This window comes from Nipponia nippon, unplaced genomic scaffold (genome assembly GCF_047370975.1).
Source record: "Nipponia nippon isolate SJK-2023a ecotype South Korea unplaced genomic scaffold, ASM4737097v1 scaffold_3, whole genome shotgun sequence".
NCBI lineage: Eukaryota > Metazoa > Chordata > Aves > Pelecaniformes > Threskiornithidae > Nipponia > Nipponia nippon.
In genome coordinates, this window is record NW_028262347.1 from 117,306,499 (window position 1) to 117,325,742 (window position 19,244).

At 39.5% G+C, this 19,244-nt stretch overlaps 1 protein-coding gene across 4 annotated transcripts in view; it reads right to left on the reverse strand.

Moving 5' to 3' along the window:
- Positions 1–1,947: 1,947 nt before the first annotated feature.
- Positions 1,948–19,244, reverse strand: part of CCDC186 (coiled-coil domain containing 186) — a 38,199-nt gene continuing 20,902 nt past the window's right edge. For 3 of the 4 annotated variants that reach the window (XM_087767715.1, XM_087767716.1, XM_087767717.1), the window contains 13 exons: positions 18,569–18,697; positions 17,396–17,608; positions 15,793–15,912; positions 15,147–15,251; positions 14,703–14,801; positions 13,882–13,968; positions 12,952–13,094; positions 11,208–11,463; positions 10,373–10,562; positions 9,191–9,271; positions 7,934–8,144; positions 6,653–6,872; positions 1,948–5,934 (listed from right to left, as the gene is read on the reverse strand). In XM_087767715.1, coding sequence (XP_087623841.1) covers positions 5,851–5,934; positions 6,653–6,872; positions 7,934–8,144; positions 9,191–9,271; positions 10,373–10,562; positions 11,208–11,463; positions 12,952–13,094; positions 13,882–13,968; positions 14,703–14,801; positions 15,147–15,251; positions 15,793–15,912; positions 17,396–17,608; positions 18,569–18,697 — 1,938 coding nt within the window. In that variant the 3' untranslated portion in view covers positions 1,948–5,850. Of the gene's footprint in view, positions 5,935–6,652; positions 6,873–7,933; positions 8,145–9,190; positions 9,272–10,372; positions 10,563–11,207; positions 11,464–12,951; positions 13,095–13,881; positions 13,969–14,702; positions 14,802–15,146; positions 15,252–15,792; positions 15,913–17,395; positions 17,609–18,568; positions 18,698–19,244 lie in introns of those variants that run through there. The other variant, XM_087767718.1, reaches the window with a different exon arrangement.

Sequence of the window (19,244 nt, forward strand, 5' to 3'; positions counted from 1 at the left end):
GTTTGGTTACAGCTCGCAGACTTCTCCGTGCTTTCACCTGCTGCTTTTCCTTATTCCACGCAGGTGGGATTATTTTTTTAAACAGAAACTTCTTAAGAAGCCCGTAGACGTTCAGACCGGAATGGATGCAGCCTTTGAGTCAGCGAGGTGCTCCCCTTGAGGCATCGGAGCAGCCCCGCCGCGATCAGCGGGCGGCTGCAGGGGGTAGAGGGCCCTGCAAAACCCGAGGGCCGGCGGGTTTCCTGACTGTAGGGCATCCACCGGGGCAGAACAGCAACAAACACAGCTCACGGCGTATTTATACACAGCAGAGGAGAACAACTTGTTCAGCAGCACTCTTCCACTGCAACAGTTACATTGACGCATGCAAAGATGTTGCAAAATCAGGGACGGACGCGCTGTGGTTTAATGCAACATAGCCTAACAACAACCACAACAACAAAAACCCAACCATACCCCTCTATTAAAAAAAACCCTTAAAACAGAGCAGGGAGGGAGAGAAAAATAGCAGTCCTGATTTCCTCTTTCTCAGTCAGCTAGACAAGTAAACTGCTAGCCTTGGGTTATATATAAATATATAACCCTCCCTCTGCACACATAGTTGTGCTGTGTCAGCCTGAAATACAGACCTATCTGGAAAATGGGGGTGAGAAGTTGTTCGCCAAAGGGCTACTTCCAAAAACCACCAAAGCCAAGATGAATATTTGAGGAAGTTGAGCTTCAGGCTGTTGTTGCCAAACAGCAGCGCTACGTACTTGGAGAGCACAAATAAATCCTGGTTTTTGGTCACATCTGTCGGCAAGAGCTGTACCTGCTATCAGTGGAAAAGGCTGGAAGAAAATGATGAACTGCAAAACAATTCCAGCAAAGGGTTGTACAGATAGCAGTGACCAGAAAACTTACTGGGAGCCCTCACCCTGGTCCTGGGAAGCCAGAGGTAGTTTGCCATTAAATTTCACCAAAAAATACAACACCTCCTTCTCTCGCTTAAGGCACTCTGGGAGATACTAGAATAAACTCCATAAATTATCCCCTTCACGGTCGTCTTTCCCTTTTTCTGTCTCCCTACAATCAGGTTGCAAGGGCAGGACAGCCCATACAAATCCGATCCCCAGATTTTTAATATAAGCATAGCCACCGTGAACAGTCAGCAGTCTGACAGCACCTTTTTTTTTTTAAAAAAAACCAACAATATCATGGCTAAAACCCAAACCACATTAGGTGTCCACAAGGGAATCAATAAACCAGAGCAGCAAATAGCGTCCCAAATGTGGAGCTGTGGCGAAGGGAACCAGCCCTTGCTACTGGGACTACAGGTTTGCCAAATTCATGTGACACAAGGGAAAAAAGAGAACTCCAGCGTCAAGGCCACTTACTGGGGCTGGCAATCGGCCACAGCAGTACTTAACTGTGGCACACCCACCACCTGCCCTTCGGATGGAAAAGGCTCACCCATTTCCAAGGGACGAAGTGCAGGGTGAAAGGTGCGCAGCCCGCCTTTCCCTGGCTTTGCTGTTAAAACTGACTGGCAGTGCCGGAGGTATGCGGCAAAGATGCGCTGCCACCTCTTGTTTCGATAGTGCAATAGGAAAGCACGGGCTGGCAGCAAGCAGCGGTAGCAGCAATGCCTCCAGCCGCGGATCATGTTATATATGGTTATACACACTTGAGGGGAACCAGGAGGGGCATTTATGGTGCCCTCCCAGCATCCATGCTGGCAAGAGCAGTTTGCTGGCAATTAAGCTGCTTTTAGCCCAGAGTACTTGTTTGCAAGCATCACGGGGACATTTCTGTACCGTGAGACGAGGAGGCTCCCGCCTGCTGAAGACGGCCACCCAACACGAGCGCCCTGCTGCCGCCACCGCAGGCCTTCACCGAGGGCGATCAGCGCAATCCAGAGTCCGGCAGCAGTACATCAGCGATAGTACAAACCACAGACCCAAACCGGACTTTCACACATTTGTATGTTTATCATTTCAAAGAACAATATATACATAATGTATAGTGATATCTTCAAAAACTTTATACAGAAACGGGTATCTACAAAATTAAATCAATAGACATTCTGTGTATATTCAGACAACATACATACATATATTGGAAGATCCAACATAGTTTCAGTTAGAACACAAAAATGGGAAGGAAACCCCCATCCATCTTGGAAAAGGTCTAAATACCACCCGGCTCCCTCCGCAGCGCAGCCCTCTGCCCTGCGGCAGGTTTCAGGTCGGTGTGGAGACACGGTAAATCGGATTTCTAGTGCCACCTACTGCTGGTATTTACCATCCCAGTTGTTTCCATTGCCAGCAGGAAGGGCAAAGGCTCGTTTGGACAGGTCGCGGTCTCCGAACCCTTTCCTAAATGCGGGTCTCTGCAGCATGCGGGCAACTCAGCTTTACACTCAATTCAGTAGAAGCCAGAGATCTGATTTTTTTAATTTTTTTTTTTCTTAGTTATGAACCAAAATACTGTAATGAAAAATATTTCAAGAGAATAACTTCAGTTTTAGTAGCTGGAGACACTGCAGGTGTTGCCAGCAACAAGTGAAGATGATGAGAACATATCTGAGGAACAAATCGATCCCCACTGTTTTCTGGAGACTAAAACTAAAAATATTGCACAAGTCTATGTGGCAGAAAGCCAGTGACTTCTATAGCATAAAATGGTATTCTTCAGTTCAGAGGGACTGGACAACGACAGTGCTGGACTTTACAGAGGATGGAAAAGCATAGGCAGCTTTCCTGTAGGGCCTCTAGCAACATCTGGATTTGTGATGTTTGAATTAAAAGATCACCGTGACTATTTAAGAAACAGATGTTTAAGCCTGTAGGACACAACTAGCTACAAGCTTGGAATTTTCAGCAGCAGCCTGTGGCAATTACATGTCTAATGGCCACTGAATTTCAGTGACAGGTATGTAGCTCACTGCTCCAGGCTGCCTTCAAAATTAGTTTATCAGTTTCTCTCTAAAATTCAGTTTATCTGAGGCCAGTTTTCAATCTCAGGTTCATAACATAAAAAGTTTCCAAAACAAGGGTAAGTGAAATGCGATTGCTACGCAAGCCTCGCACCCGCTCTGCACCAGCTGGTGCTCGCCTGTGTGAACCACCCCACAGAAACACCCCTTTCCACCAACGTGTTCTTACACGCACCAGCGGTACCGCACTCCTGACAATCCACCCCGTGGAAACAACATGCAGGTGGTTCGCCAGCAACCTTTTTATGGCTAGTACACCACTGCCTCTCAGGAATGAGCAACATCATTAAGCAAAGTTGCTGGCTGACCCTCTCATGTATTCATCGCATTCTGGGCTTACTGGAGAGTCAGTGATTTGCCAATGTGCGAGCTAGAATGAAATTTCCATCTCTACCAGGCACGTTTAAAATAACGCCTATAGAAGATGACTTTGGTCCATGAAAATACCGTGCATAATAAACAATGTGATATTTTGGCTGCTTGGTGTGTCTCCATAACCAAGAAAAAAAGTCTGAATAGTTACTAGTGCTACAGAGAGGAAGCAGGATTTCCAGCAGAGCAGGAGGGCAGCTAACTGGGTTTCTCAAATAACTTAAAACAGAGAAACAACCATGCCAAAAAGAAACAAGAATTTCCACAATGTCATTGCACTTATTCCATCTGCACCACACCTCTCCTTCATTCACATTGTACACCTGGAGAACATACATTAAATGATTACAATATTAACATGGTATCTAAAATACTGGAGTCATTCAGCTGAATGCCTGAAAATATCCAGAGATCTGGTACGTTAAAGCATGAAAACACAAACATACAAGAGCTAAGCTATGTTTTGACATGCAAATTGTTCCAAATACTTTCTTTCAGCAGAAGGTCTCCTTCAGTCATGAACAGCAGCCTGATCACCTCCTGAAAGCTGGTGACACATCGGTTTCAGCAGAGCCAGGTATTTTCCTCTCCACATCACTTGACAGTAAAGCAGAGGTAGTCCCATGACTGGACTGGTCCAAATTCCCTAACACTTCAGATAACCATTGCTCTCAGGAATTAGAAAAATATATGTATAAAAACCCACCCAGATTAAAGGCTCACAGTTTTTACAAAGCTCAGTCACGTTTTTAAATAATTCATTTCCACCCTCCCTTTCTAAAGAAATACTTAGTCCTTTGACACTGGCAGGACCTGCCATCCGAGACTCCTGAAGCTCTCTGAACCACAAATAGGTCTTGATCCTGCAAGGACTTTCAGAGATGCCTATCTTTAAAGTAAAAAGGAAGTCTCACTGTCTTGAATCAAACTACTCAAACCAAATCACGCCCTTTTGCTCAATTTGGTTCATTAGAAAGCTCAAGTGACTCAGTGGCACCTGAAAATGGAGTGCACAGCCCTAAGTCACCTAGACGCTTTGATAAATTATTCCCCTGTGTGCTGCCGGATTCAGGCCTCTTGTCTGGTGTATGATGCAAATGGTGCCTGCAGTAAGACAGAGTCCGTCCCCCCCAGGTATCCTTTCTGATTAAAATAGCTAAAGCATTGCTATCATAAATGTACATTGAATCTTTTTTCATGATAATAGGAAGTTCAAGTATTTAATAAAAACCTGAAGTATATATTTACACTGTAATCTGGTCAATTAATTTTGGTCAAAAGGCAATAAATACAGAAATCTATGCATTTACTGCTGGAATAGAGATATTTCAGATCCTGTAAATTGCTTATCCTGGAATTAAAATGTGAACATGACTTTGTGACTAACCAGAATCTTGTCACCTTGATACTCTTCTTAATCACCCTTTCAGCCACTGAAGGACTAAGTAACAGTTCTCACTTCGTGCCATTTGACCAACTAACTATTCACAACAGTAAAATTAAGGGGTCGCACAGATTTCTGTGCCATTTTCACAGTCCAACCAATAGATTAAAATCTCATTTAGATATATTTCCCATTTCTTACCATTACTTTCACTGGCCGGTCTAGCCACAGTTAATGAGAAAACTTAATTAGCTTCCATGTGTTTTTGAAAACAGATTTTCTGATCATTTGAAAACAGATGCAATCACGATGTCTACCTGTACACATAGGTAACAATGGGCAGTTAAAACTCCTACTTTTAAAATACTGTTAGTTATGCAGAAGGCCAGAGAACTTTATTAACAAATTGTTTGATACCAGACTTCTTTAGATCCATATGTCTAAAGACCAAGGGTTTAAAGGATTTGTTGAACTGACATCTGTTTCAATTACACATACTCAACAACTGAATTGGAAATCTTCTTAATCCCTTAGTTTTACTGTTGTTTCACTTCTTTTGAATAAAGAAACTGACCAGTTGAATGTTAATCTAAAGCAGAAAATATGCAATATCATGGCCACCACTTAAAAACCAAAATTTTGTGACAAAGCATTTTTCCATGTGTATGTCAAAAATGCTTTATCAACCTAAGTATCAGAAATAATATGCAAGAAAGGAAATAATGTCAAAAGCCCTTGAAGCTCAGTAACACTGGATATGTTCAACAGCAACTAAGACTAATTGGTTTTATTTTTTCAAGCTCCATCATTAAGAGACTGATTAATTATACAGTGCAGGAATTAAAATCTCACTGCAACTCACTCCAAACATAGTATGCACTGCAAAGCGTCTGTATGTTTTAAACATAGTGTGTTGTAAAATTCAGCAACACCTCAGGCTGGTATTGTGTAGACAGAACCACGTTGTAGATGTCTCACATGAGTAAGCCTGTATATGCAAAATACCAGATGCTTGTGCTGGCAGGCAACCAAATTTCAGGAAAAATGTAAAAAACAGTGGTCTGTAGCACCTGCCTTTTTTTGCATCTTCATGTTGGTTATTCCATACAAGTTTTAGTTACGTCTGCTTTATTCTCTGTTCCAGTTCATGCTTGTGTTTAATAAGCCGTTCTATTTCTGCTCCTAGAGTTTGAAGGTTTTCCTTTGGGGAGGGAAAAAAAGGATCGGGTAAGTTATACAGGGAAAATGAGTCGATCAGCACAAAATGCACTAATAAGTTACAATTACTGTTTATGTCAGCAGGTTGATACTTTCAAGTATCCAGAACAAGCGCAAATGATTAGACAGAGTTGGAGAAAACCAAGCTCATTTCAATAAAGGATGCAAAGCTCTCAATAAGTTTTTTTGCAGTTACTAATATTCTACAAGCTGTCTAGAAAGTATAGCATTCAAGGGGAATGATAATTACAGGAAGAGATCTCCAACTTCTGCAGAGCACTGCAGTCCAGCTGGCAGCCTGCACAACATTTTCCAGGCTGCCATCTTTCCCTTGCAGCAGACACGCTGCCCCAACAGCTCAACAGGGTACCCAGCCACTGGTACAGGGCCAGGCATGTAGAGCCCATGCCCCTGGCTCCATGTGACTGGGGAAGAGCACGGGAAGGCCCTTCCCCACTGAACGCACAGGCAGCCCAGAATTTATTTCAAGCAGCAGCCCATTAGTGCAGCATACAAGGATGGTCCCAAAACAGAGGTTCAGTGTGGATCATGTTACAGAATTCTTTAACCTAATGCTATCAGCATCAGCAATTCACAATAAGTTGACCTCTGAAAAGCCTCCTCCTTTTAACAGCATGCATCTCTGAAGGCAGTATCTCAGAACTACAAGAACGTGCTCAAGAACTGGCATAGCTACTCACTTTTAATGTAATATTTTTCAGTAATGTATCTTCTAACACAGCCTGCAGCTTCCTGTTTATTTCTAAGGAGAGTTCCAATGTGAGACCACTATCTGCAGGATGAGATGTATACAGAGATGCCATAATCCCACCCCGTCTGCTCAAATGTACTTTGTTGAAGTCAGAGGCCTCTGACGATAGTGTTCCAGCTTCTTCCCGCAAAATGTAACTCTGAATAATTCTGGGAGGAAAAAAAAAAATTACGAACATTATAGCATTACAAGGCAGTGAAAAGTCAGACATTGGAGTAACTTCAGACTCCTGACATAAGAATAATTTTATTTTCAAGCAGTACTGTATTACTGAAAAGGCAGTAAAAATCAACTCCTGCAATTTCCAGGTCAGATGAAAACCTAGGATACCCCAAGTGCTATAGGAGATGCTCGTAAGTTGAGTCACTACAATGCACAAGGTTTACATACTTAGAAGCATTTGAAAAAGTAATATTGCTACTGGAGAAAAAAGGTACTTAAAAGAAAAATGCCTCTCTACTTTTCTTTGCTGAAAGACTCCAGACAGGGAATCTTAAGCTTTCTACAGATGAAACAAAAATTACAAAGTCACTCCTCAAGAGTTTTCACAAGCTGTGATCATGTTCTATGAAATGGTACCAGATGGGCATAAATGTATAGGCTCATTAAGCAAGGGCTATACTTAACAGACAACTGTACTTTCCAGAGGAAGGCATATGCCACAATTTCTTCCCCTCCTAACTGAAGTTCCAGGCATCACCCCGTACGATTAGATTTCCATATAAGTGGAATCTTGTCTCACACGTTAAATACTGACCACCTTTGGCTCAGATACATTGTTTGTTTGATATGCGTGCCAGACTACCATCTGGAATTATGCAGATTCTCCTTCCAAAACAAACACTTACCATCAGCACCCTTTTAAGCACATGAAGAGAACAGACTCTTCTGTTAGCCAGTGGCAGCAGTCACCCTCAAATCAGCCACCTGGTGACCGTTTTGCTACCAAAAAACACTTGCACCATTCTATTCCTCCTGAAAAATCTTAGTAGTAAACAACTCAGCAATTACTGTAACTGCTAGGGAAAGATAAAAAGAAAAAAAAAAAAGCAAGACTAATCCTACCTTTGAGATCTACTGTCACTGCAGTATTTTTATTGTTTTAAACATTTTCATTTAGACAATTACTTGTCTTACATAAAATCCAGAATACTTGTCCAGTGCACCAGCTCAACACTGAAAAACTGTATGAACAGAACTCAGAACATACTTTGTTTTTTTCCTGATTTCCTCCACCAGTTGTTTAATGTGATCCTCCATAAACTCCATCTTTTCATTTTTTCGAGCATGTGCCTTCTGTAGCCTTAGTATTCTTTCAACCAAGACAGACTTGTCCACCTCTGGGAAGCTATCCACAGCTACTGAAGATCCAGTATTCTCAGGGGACCGATCCTCATTGCCACTGCGCGCGTTAAGGGACCCTGCCAATACATCCGTATTTGTAAAAACTCTTTTTGCTTTTATACCAGGTAAAACGTCTCCACTAGGGCAGTGCATGCATTCATTACATTTCAGTAGCTTAGGATATTTTCCTCTGAATGTCAGTTTCTCTTATATGTTAGTGGGTTTTCGTATAAACAATCATTATACCATTTAAATGATACATGCTGAAACAGCAGTGTAGTCCCCTAGCACAGGCATAGTTCCTTTAGCTTGCTTCAGTAATGCTCATTTCTGAATAAGTACATTCATATTCATTAATATTACTTTGTACAAGACTGAGCTGATTTTCAATATATCTGGCTTGGAGTCCACTAAAATTACGACACTATGAAAACCGTGTACAGACCAACAAAAGCCCTATGTATAAACACTCTGCAGCACTGATCACTTAGAGCTTGAAATATTTTCTTTTCTTTCTGTTTTTCTCTCTGAGTATTTACCTCATACAGTGAGATTACAGGACACCGACAGAAGTAACTAAACTTAAAACCCAAAGATAGTGAGGAAGAAAACAAATGTTGTTTTCAGTGCTAAAGATAACTGCTTTACTTCTAACCAGATAGAAAGTAATGAATTTTACACAAATACACAGATGCCTCTAAACATGCTAATTGATTTACCATTTACACAGTTGCAACTGTCAATAGTGCAATTAAACAATGCTGGAAGCCACTGATCATTTTTGTTTTGCCTCTGGCAGCATTTAAGAGGGTCCTCTATAAACTGGAGTCCTCTGAGCTCCCTCCAAACATAAAAGCAATAAAATAAAAAAAGGTAGGCATTTAAAAAGAACCAAAATATATAAACATTAAACTTTAATCTCATAATAAGAATAAGCACCTACAACTGCATTCAACCAAGTGCACTTTGGTGCTTAAAGGCTATTTTGTCAGCTTTAATGGGAGGCTGCCCACACACTGCATATGCACAAGCCACAGAAAGAGCAAGGTTCCTGGCAGCACACCATGGCAACCTCATTAAGATCGAAGGATTGTTTTGGCAGCCCTGCTATGTGCTATATTACCTGATGAACTGGAACGGCTCCCCATGCTGCTGACTTCTTTGTCATAATTACCATTTTCCATCTGATCCAATTTCCTCCGTGCTAAAAGCATAATAAAATTATGGTTACCAACAGGAGATTAAAACCCCAAAATCAGTGTTACACAACATACGAAAACTCCAATCATCTCTGACCTGCACTAATTTAACATGGCTTGACAAGTAAAAGATAATGGTAGCAACTAAAAATCTTAAGGGGGGAAAAAAAAAAACCCAAAACCAAACAGCCCCCCTCGTCTCCCTGCCCCCAATCACAGAACACCTGGACGCAGCATCCACCAAGATCCCTACGCCCTGCAGCAGTTGCCAGTTGAAGGGGGTAATGCCATACATAGGATTAACTGGGAACAATAAGACTTCAAACTTGGTTTTACTTTTAATAAGGGCTGCCATGTAAATAACTACTGAATGACAGAATGGCACCTCTGTTCCGGGATCTCGTAACTGTATCCCTGCTGGGAGCTGAGTGCAGTACTTGTGCCAGAAGCACCACTCATTCAGTGTAAGGATCAAGAGGGAAAGTGCACAGCTGTTCATATATACACAAAGACAGACATGGAACTTGTCTTGCACAATGCCAACAGGATCTCTTCTTTGAGATGCATTTCAAACAGATTTGATTATATTCAGATATATTTGTATTCACAGCATATGCATTATTGGGTATTTAATGATTTCTATTTGTTGACAAAATTAGTCAGTCTCTCCATATCCATCTCTATAAACTGAAGCACTCTGTTTAATATACTAAAAAAATAACTGTCACCAGCAATTCCTGATACAGTCAGCAACTAGGAAACTTCTAGCAACTTTTGAATATACTCCTACACAGACCGTGATCCATATATACCCACAGTGACATTTCAGTAGTCACATACATGATAACAAAGACCAAGCTCTTTTAAAATAAATCTTTCATTTTATATCTAAGCCTATTACAAAAGTTATATTTAAGACTGAAAATTGACACTAAGGCCTGTCTCCTGTTACTTGCTCACTCACTCTCATTGTCTTTAGGGACAGGGAGAGCTTGAAGGGACACACTCAAACAGCGCAGACACGCAGACAGGACCCTAGCCTCTACCAGACACTGCGAAGGGGCTTACATATGGGGCTGACTCATTGTATCTGAAAATAACACAACCTAGCTGAAGCTGTTTCGTGAGATCTTTCAGGTTTGCTGCATGCTTGCGCTTCTGGGTAGCCAATTCATCTTTCAGTTCATCCACATGGGTCTTCAGCGCTGTTAGTTCTTTCTGCTCTGAAGCTAGCTGAGCCTGTAGCGTCTCAACCTCTAGCTTTCGCTGATCCTCCTCCTTCTGCAACTTGGTGGCCTGAAATTGTAGTTTTATTTTCAGTCATATACAAAAAAAATTCCAGCCTAACCATACCATATGCTCAACAGCCCTAACTCTGCACTTTATTTTTCACCTGTGAATCATTCCCATCTTACATTTATTACTTAGGCTAAACACTACCACTGCACATGAATATGCAGCACAGTGCAATGCTGCAGTAAGACTCCTGAACTATCTCCAAAACATCTACATGATACAGTGGAGAGCCATGCAGAAGTGTACAGTGCAGTCACATTACGGTCCATGACACATTAAGTTTATTAAAAATTACATTTATCTCATAGTATAAACAGGACCTAAGAAACAGTTTACAGTAATAAATTTCACAGACAAATTGCAACCTTTTGATTGCTTCGATGACAGTTGCAAAGAACACCTCTCTACTTCCAGAAAGAGCAACACAGTAACACCCCCTCATCCCAGTGCAGCGTGCCTCAGGATTTCTTTCCCCTTAGAAATACGAGGTGTTCATATCCCGCTGCTATTATTCTATCGAATTGGCAAACTCAATGAGAAATTGCGGTCAGGTAAGTAAAGACACAAGGTGGAATTCACGTGCCACATCTTTACCAGTATCAGACATCTTACTAGTGCAAAAAACAAGCTGCACACTGTACTCACCAGATCATCTTTAGTCTGTTGAGCACATTCCAGCTGATTCTGCAGCTCTCTTTCGCTGTAAGAAAGCTTATCCAACTGGCTCTGTAAGGAATTGTTTTCAGACTGAAGCTGTGCATTCTTACTGGTCAATTTTTCAGTGAATATCAATAGCTCAGATTCTCTTTTCCGACTACCTTCAATGTCCTTCTGGAGATCAGCAATCAGCAAATTGAAACCATCTACTTCTTCCTTTAAAGAACTGATTTCTTGTTCGTCTCTGTCAAAACAATTGTATCTTATTAGAGATAAGCTGAGTTTAAAGATATGAAACCTTACTGAAATAAAAGCATTTGGGTCAAGACCAAATAAGGCAGAGGAACAAATTAATGACCCTGGGGCATCTGTTAGTCACTGGATGGTTTTAAATGCCAAGGGAGTTTGCAGATTCCGTTTCATGACATATTGCAGTCCTGAATTTGCTTCCAAGAAAGTAAAAGGCAGTAAGTTCATTTATTCTACACAGCAACAGGAAAAACAGAGGTCAAGATTCTAGGATTTCTCTTTCATAGATGATAACAGGAATTTACCCATCCAAGTTTTAGATCTCTGGTTGAGATTCCACAACTTTATCAAACATTCTAAGGAGTGCTGGAAACATGTTAAAGTCAGAGAAGTAAAAGACTATGTGAAACTTGATGTAGGGATAAGAAGCGTTGTACGGAAAGGATACTTAAAAAAATTTGATCCAAATTGAATAGGAATGAGATACAGATATTTAAGCATGTCTCAATTATTGAAAGGAAAAGATAACTGGAAAAAACACATTTATAGTTTCACACTGTGATCACAGTCATTTTTATTCATTTGACAAGATCCCAAGGGAAAAATAACTGTTATTGATTGAAGTGTAAGCTTCAGTTATCTCTAAGAGACTGCAGTTTCCCTAGAAAGGCTGATCGCACAGTGCCAATACAGCTGACCAGCACGCAGCAAATGGAAAATGCTTCATTCTCTAAACCCTGAGGAAGGCACATAATCACTGAAATATTTTTTCAATGATAAATAAGAACTGTTTAGAAGTACAGGAGGGACACATGGGTGGTTCTGCTTATCTGACATTTGTCTATCTCCATTTATGCAACACCACTAGAATCAGTGAAGTGGATAGCATTTGTATATTCTAGTCCATATGTACCATACAGAAACATGACTATGCTTAGATACTTCAGGAGTGTCCACAAACCCAGCCCTTCTCTGAGATTGTTTCCCTCACATTCTTAAATGAGCAAACTGACGCAGCAGAATGAACTTCAGTCTGTTAGAAATACAAGTGCTCCCTACTATCTGAATATAGCATCTGTCAAATATATAAAATTGTTTCTGTTAAATACTTTCATTCATCCATCACAATTTTGAAGCAATCTATCTTTCTGGCTTTTCCCCAATCTTTCAGTAAAACGAGCACTGGGCAGACACCTAGAAGACATAACTTCCTACAGAGTATGCCAGAATGCAAGCACTTCTTATTCTAATAATGAAAGATGTAAGAATTAGATTTATTGTCTCAATCCCCTTGTCTTGCAAGAGGCCACCAAGGTTGTCCCCACTACTAGCAATACTGATTTAGATTAGAAAAACACTTAAATTAGGACAGGGATTCTTCAAATTACAATACATTTTAAAGCATCAATAATTTCAATTAAAAAAACCCCTCTCCACATCCCAGATAATCTTTTAAATCATTCCTCAAAGTGCATAGCTGTACCTCTGATGTTGATCCTGCAGACGATCTACAGTTTTGACTCTGTCCAACAAATTCTGAATTTCAGTTTTCTGTCTATTAATGATTTCTTTATACTTGGATAACTCATCTTCTGTTCTTAAACGCTCATCCTCTAGACACTTTACCTAAATAAAAAAAAGAATTAGAAACTATTCTCCCAAACTTCAGAGCTAAATTATTCTGATCAAATGTCTAGATTGTTGTACAAAGCTCCCGTGTTATTTTTTGGTGATTCCAAGTAGCTTAGAACAATATCCCAAGTATTTCAGATCAAATACAGTCAGAAAAATAAACAGAAAAAAAAACGCCAAAAAAATCAAATTAAACAAGTGTGATTAACATTAGTTTTGTCCAAAGACTCAAACTTATCAGTCTAATGGACCAGGATCCAAAGACACAGTCTTTCCCCAGTTACCAAGCCAACCCCTTATTATGTCTTCCTCCCTTTTTCTAAGGTCCTATTGAGCTACAACCCTGCTCTGGATAGAGGGACTGGCACACTAATCTGTAGACTGGTCAGAAGTTATGGGTAGCATATACTCCTTATCAGAGGTCACATGTATGACTGCTACAAAACTAGCTTCACAGGTAGGAAAAGTTTACAAGTATTTTTAACTTCCCAAATTTACTAAATTTACAAGATGTTTACTAAAATGTTTCTCATGTTTCAGTCAAATGAGGTGCATACCATGAAACAAAACATTGTTGTACTATGGATCAACTGATACGCCCTAAGAAAGGCTACCCAGAGTCACAGTTACATATTCCTTCTAGTCTCATGCCAGCCAGTCTTCAATCACACTGTTTATTCCGGAAGAAGTAAAAATGCAATTAACAGATTCAATACAGTCTCATTCCAAAACCCAACACTATGCCTTCAGCCCCACTGCAATCCAACACAGCACACGTTACCTTTGTTCTCAGTGTTCGAAGCTCATCCATGCCTTCTTTAAATGTTCTCTTCAAGTCTTCCAGTTCTTTTATTTTTGCATGATGCACCTTTTTAAAAAATGAGAAGCTCCTTGAGAAATCTAAATGGACAGTGGCATCTCCTGGGATGTCAAAAAAATCTAGGCCAATGCAGGCCACCACAGCAGCTGAGAGGGCTTAAAGCAGAGCAGGTACCCTAAAGGTTTGTTTTACTTATTCAAAAAGCAAAGCCTAAAAGCTTCTTTATTCTCAGAAGAACTGAGAACAAAAGTGAGATTACACACTCTGGTTTTAGGTGTACAAATCTAAGCCACAAGAGCCCCTGGGGAAAGTTCTAGGGAACCCAAAGATGGCATATGCACATATCAGCCGTGAGCAGGTACTAAAACATTAGAGAATTTAGCTTTTGGGCTAGCTAATCTCTACACAAAACAGAGGCTGTTCCCTGTCTCTCCTTGCCATACAGCTTGGCAAATTACTGGTCAGAGAAAGGCCTGCCTATCATCTGAATTTGTGCTCTACCTTATAGCAACATTCATCTTTATAAACAAAAGAGGACTTATTTCATCCTCATTATATTATCCTTTTCCCATAACTTTGATTTTAAAAAGTGTATCCAAGGTAACAGCTAAAAACATTCTCCAAAAACAGGGCTGGACGCAGACACCTGGGCTGTAGTACTAGGCCAAAAAGAAACATGTTTGGCAAAAATTGTAAGCAGTTTAAAATTATTCTCAAAATTAAAAACTCATGGCATTCTTAACTGTTGCCAACTGTGTTGTCTCCACACACCACATATTTACCTCCAGGTGATCAGACTTCTCCTGAATTTGTTTCTCTAGTTCTCCTTTAGTTACTCGGAGTTTTGCATCCAATTCATTTGATTTAATTTCTTCTGACTCCTAAAAGGATTGAAGACATTTAAGTACAGTTTGAGAGTTTTATGTTCCCTTTTCTGGTTTTATGAGCACACAGACAGCTTTCCACATCACTGAGTCTCTTTTCTGTAGGTACATATCTAATAATTCCAAACATGCCAAGAAAGACCCCCATACTGCATGCCAATCAAGACAAATATTTTCCCTTTTATTAAACAACTTTCCAAGTAAAGAATACAGTGACTAGTCATCTCGGCTCTGTAGCTCGCACAAGATAATTCTTCCCTGCTACAGCTTAAGATAGAAAGGGAGGAAAAAGAAGACTCAGATGCTAAACACTAATTACACCTCCTGAGAAAATGTGCCTACTTGATAGGTTTTTATCATTTCTTGACAGTTTTTCCTTATCTGGTCTGCTTCTTCTTTTGCTTCAGTTAATTTTGTTGTTGCATCTTTGAGGCGTTCTTTCGTTTCCTACAAAAACAGTAATAAATAATGAGTTAAACCTATTTATCTAACTTAATCTGGGAAAAGCATTTCTCATAATAAAAGTTTCCTATTTCAGCCTGGAAAGAATTAACAACAACAACAACAACAATGTGCAACATTATTTTTCCTCTTGCTTCCATTCAACTATTACTTTATGCAATTTTGTTTGTTCCAACACTGAAGCACAACTCCTGGTTATGTGCCATGCACATTTTCAGATGACAGATTTAACTCTATCACATAAAAACTAAACTGACAGTTAATTCATACAAAAAAACAAATTGAGAGTTGATCACCAGATTAAACACCATTCCCCCCATACATTCTCCTCTCACATCCTTTCAACATTTCCATTTCTGTATCAGTATCTTTAAGAGCACTACTCTGACTTTTGCTTCAAGGTATTCAAATTAAACAGAAAACACTTCAGAAACAGATTTTAGTACTATATAAAAAGTAAATGGTATAGCAACTACATTCCTCTGACTGTATTTTCATGTCATGGTACCAGTACCACTTCACTAACCTTGTGTGAATCCATTTCTGTTTTCAATTTGTTCTGAGCCCATTTTACTTTGATAACATGAGAATTGATTTCTTCTTTCAATTTCTCTATTTCTCTGTTAAGTCGAGTGGCTTCACCATCCTAAGAAGAAATCATAGATTTTATTTTACAGATTTAAATCATCCAGTGCTTCTACAACAAGACTCAAGTGTCAAGTCCTGCTCAAGTGTCAAATGCAGGTGTTTTTTTTTTTTTCCTTAGTGTCTGGATTTTGCAAAAGCATGCACAGACTTGAGTGCTCAATAATGCTTTAGCCCATAATCCAACAAAACACCCATCAGCATTCTGGTTTGAATAGCAAGGTAAGGCTGCATTACTGTTAATATACATTAATGCTACATATCTGTTGTAAGGCAAAGCACAGTCTAGAGTTCTGATCTAAAATAACTATCCCCTGGTAAGCTGCACAGTCCTCTCTGTTCTTTTTTGGCAAAAGGATGAGGAAACACAGGTTCAAAGCAGTAAGGTCATATATTATACAAGGCTACACACAAAAACTGCGAGACCAGTGGAATGGTATTACCAACCATACAGGTGCAGACTAGCGTGAGCACTGACAGCAAAATATATGCAAGTCAAATCACAAACCTGTCAGTCAGTGCCAAGAAAGGATGTTAACAGAAGCGCATTGCTGGCGTAACCTTCTATACCGCTATGTACAAACCACTGCATTAAGCCAAATTTCCAGACTGTCTTTCTGAAGTAATAGGTTCATCTTACCAAAAAAGTTTAAAGCAGCACCATATGAGGGCAGCACAATTCCTGTAAGGCTCTAGTGTAATCCTCAAGAGTTATGAAGATAGACAGTATGTTAAGTTTTGTTTAGGAAACCTGAAGTCATGCTCCCACTTCCTGTTCATGTGAAAGAGGACACCGAGGTGATTTTTTTGTTTCAAAAGTATATTTTTTAGGACTTTTAAGATGTATTTTTCTGATTGTTTTGTGCACTGTACAATTGCTCAGAAGAGGCCCAAATCAAAGTTTGAAACCCATCAATTTTTGGACCTTTTACGTGAAAGAGAACTGTGGAGCACAGCTGTGAAGCACAAATTAAGACGAACTGGATAATTTTAAGAGGCTGGTGGGAATCTCTTACTGTCTTCTAAAAAATGGCAAATTTTTGGAATTGCGCCTGAAAAATCCTAGTTCTTTATTACCAATTTTTAGTAGTACAAAAGAGAAAATACAAAGTGAAAACACAGAAAAAAGGCAAAAAAGGCTGCAATAATTTAATGCCATTATAGCCTTTTAAAAAAGAATCCAAACAAGCTAGAAATTCCCTCAAAATCCAGGCGTCTGCAACAAGCAGTCTTTCTTTTCAATTTTGTCAAAAACCCCTCACCTTTCACAAATATTCAGGGAAATATTAAAAGGAACTTCAAACAGATGACAATGAGAACTCAGGAACTTCTTTCCCTTCCCTTTGAGGAAAGGGGTTTTCACAGCTATACAGCAAAACCAAATGAAAACAGGTTTCTTTCACCAAGCACAATAGCAAACAAGCGATAAGGTTGTTCTGATAGTATTTTTAATCATTCACTCAAGTCACACAGCAATAGACCACCTTAGTTTCATAGAGCTGGTGCAATCTTCCTTTTTCCTGAGAAAGTTGTTTGATTTTGTTAGTATGCTTTTCAATTTCTTTGTTTGCATCTCTCACTCTTCTCTCAAGTATCTCCTTTTCCTTTCGGAGGTCAAGTGACTCCTTCTCCCCTCGGACGTATTTCATCACCATTGTTTCCTTTTCATGGCGTGCTTCTTCACATTTCTTGTTTGCCTTGAAAAATATCAAAACAGAATGAATCAACCTTGTATTTCATAATTAGCTTTTATAAGACACTACTGGATATTTTCAGTATTGCAGTGTAGTAGCATAACAAAGTAGGACTCAAAAGCTCCAGTTCTGCTAAGACTAACGTTAGATCCCTCTTAAGTACTGGAATTACTCATACTTCTAACAGTAAATATACATCTAAGCAGCTGCTTAGTGTATGTTTAGCTTCACAGCTAAACATCTCAAATGAGTTATAAATACATTAGTAATGTGGAATATAATTTGTTGTTTCAGAAGGAAAGAAGTGTAATTGGTAAGTTTTAGTAATAAAATAATTTTGCAAATACCCAGTACCAGTCCTCTGTCTTCCTTCATCCACATGTCAACTGCACAATCATTATCCAGTGACTTATTTTTCAAATGGCTTATTTTTAGTGGCTTATTTTTTTTTTTTACAGATCCTCCCCACTGCAGCACTAACAAATTCTACTTCAAATAAAAAAAAGAATCAGACACTGAGCTTTAGAATTCGTACAAAAGAGAAAATACTTGGCAAAATAAGAAGGAAAAATCATCTCAGCTCTCAGTAATACATGAGACAAAATAAGAGCTTTGTGTTGGAGTTGAGAAAAATATTAATCTTGTGATAGCCTGTCTGAAAAAAGCCACTGCCAGCTTTTACCTCCTTTTGAACCAAGATCAGCTTACAGGTAAGGAAAATGAGATTTCTTTGAAGGCTGAATTCCATACATATAAACATACACATTCAAGAGTTATCAGGCACTCTAGAATATTAACAGCTATTTAGAAATTCACTGATGCCAGTTATACAACCGCATGCTAGTAGTGCCAGTTTTGGAAAATTTTGCCTTACCTAGTGATCTAACAACCTAGGCTGCATGTTTTCTACAAGAATCAAGTTTGTTCATAAGATGTTCAATAATTAAAGGTTTTCCGTATTACCTGTTCCATTCGAAAGGCCATCTCTTTATGCAACTGCTGAATAGCATTTTTGGCTGCTGCATCTTGAGTTAAAAGTTTGTCTTTACTAGCTTTCACTTCTTTATTAAGCTCTTCCATTCTTGCTTCCAGCTAAAAGACAACATTATGATATAATTAAAGGGAAAAATAAGACTTTGATTGTGTTTTGTACAGGCAGGAATATTTCACACAAAATTAGGTGCTTCAACAGATATTTACCTGTATTTTGCACTTGTCAAGCTGCAACTACCCATATCAACATCTAGCTTTGCATTACAGTACAAGCATGAAAGATGTCAATTCTCATCTTCAGCAAGACTGAAGATGCATCAAATCAAGTAAAACACGAGGCAGAGCAATTTGCTACACAAAAAATTAGACTGACAGCAAATGGTGAGATGCCAGAGCAGAGCTGGCTGCTCTCTGAAGTTGTTTCACCTTCCACCCTTTTGTTGCTATCCCTGTGCCATATCCTCCACCATGCCAGCAAAGCAGTCATGCATCCATACTGAACTGGACTGGGAATGAATTCATTGAGAAATAACTCAGTGAATAAAGAGGCGTTTAGTCATTGTGCTGGCACTTTTTTTTAGCTGCCTAGTGAACCAAGTCAGAGACCTGATCCAGCTGAAGAATAATTACCAACGTTCAACTGGAA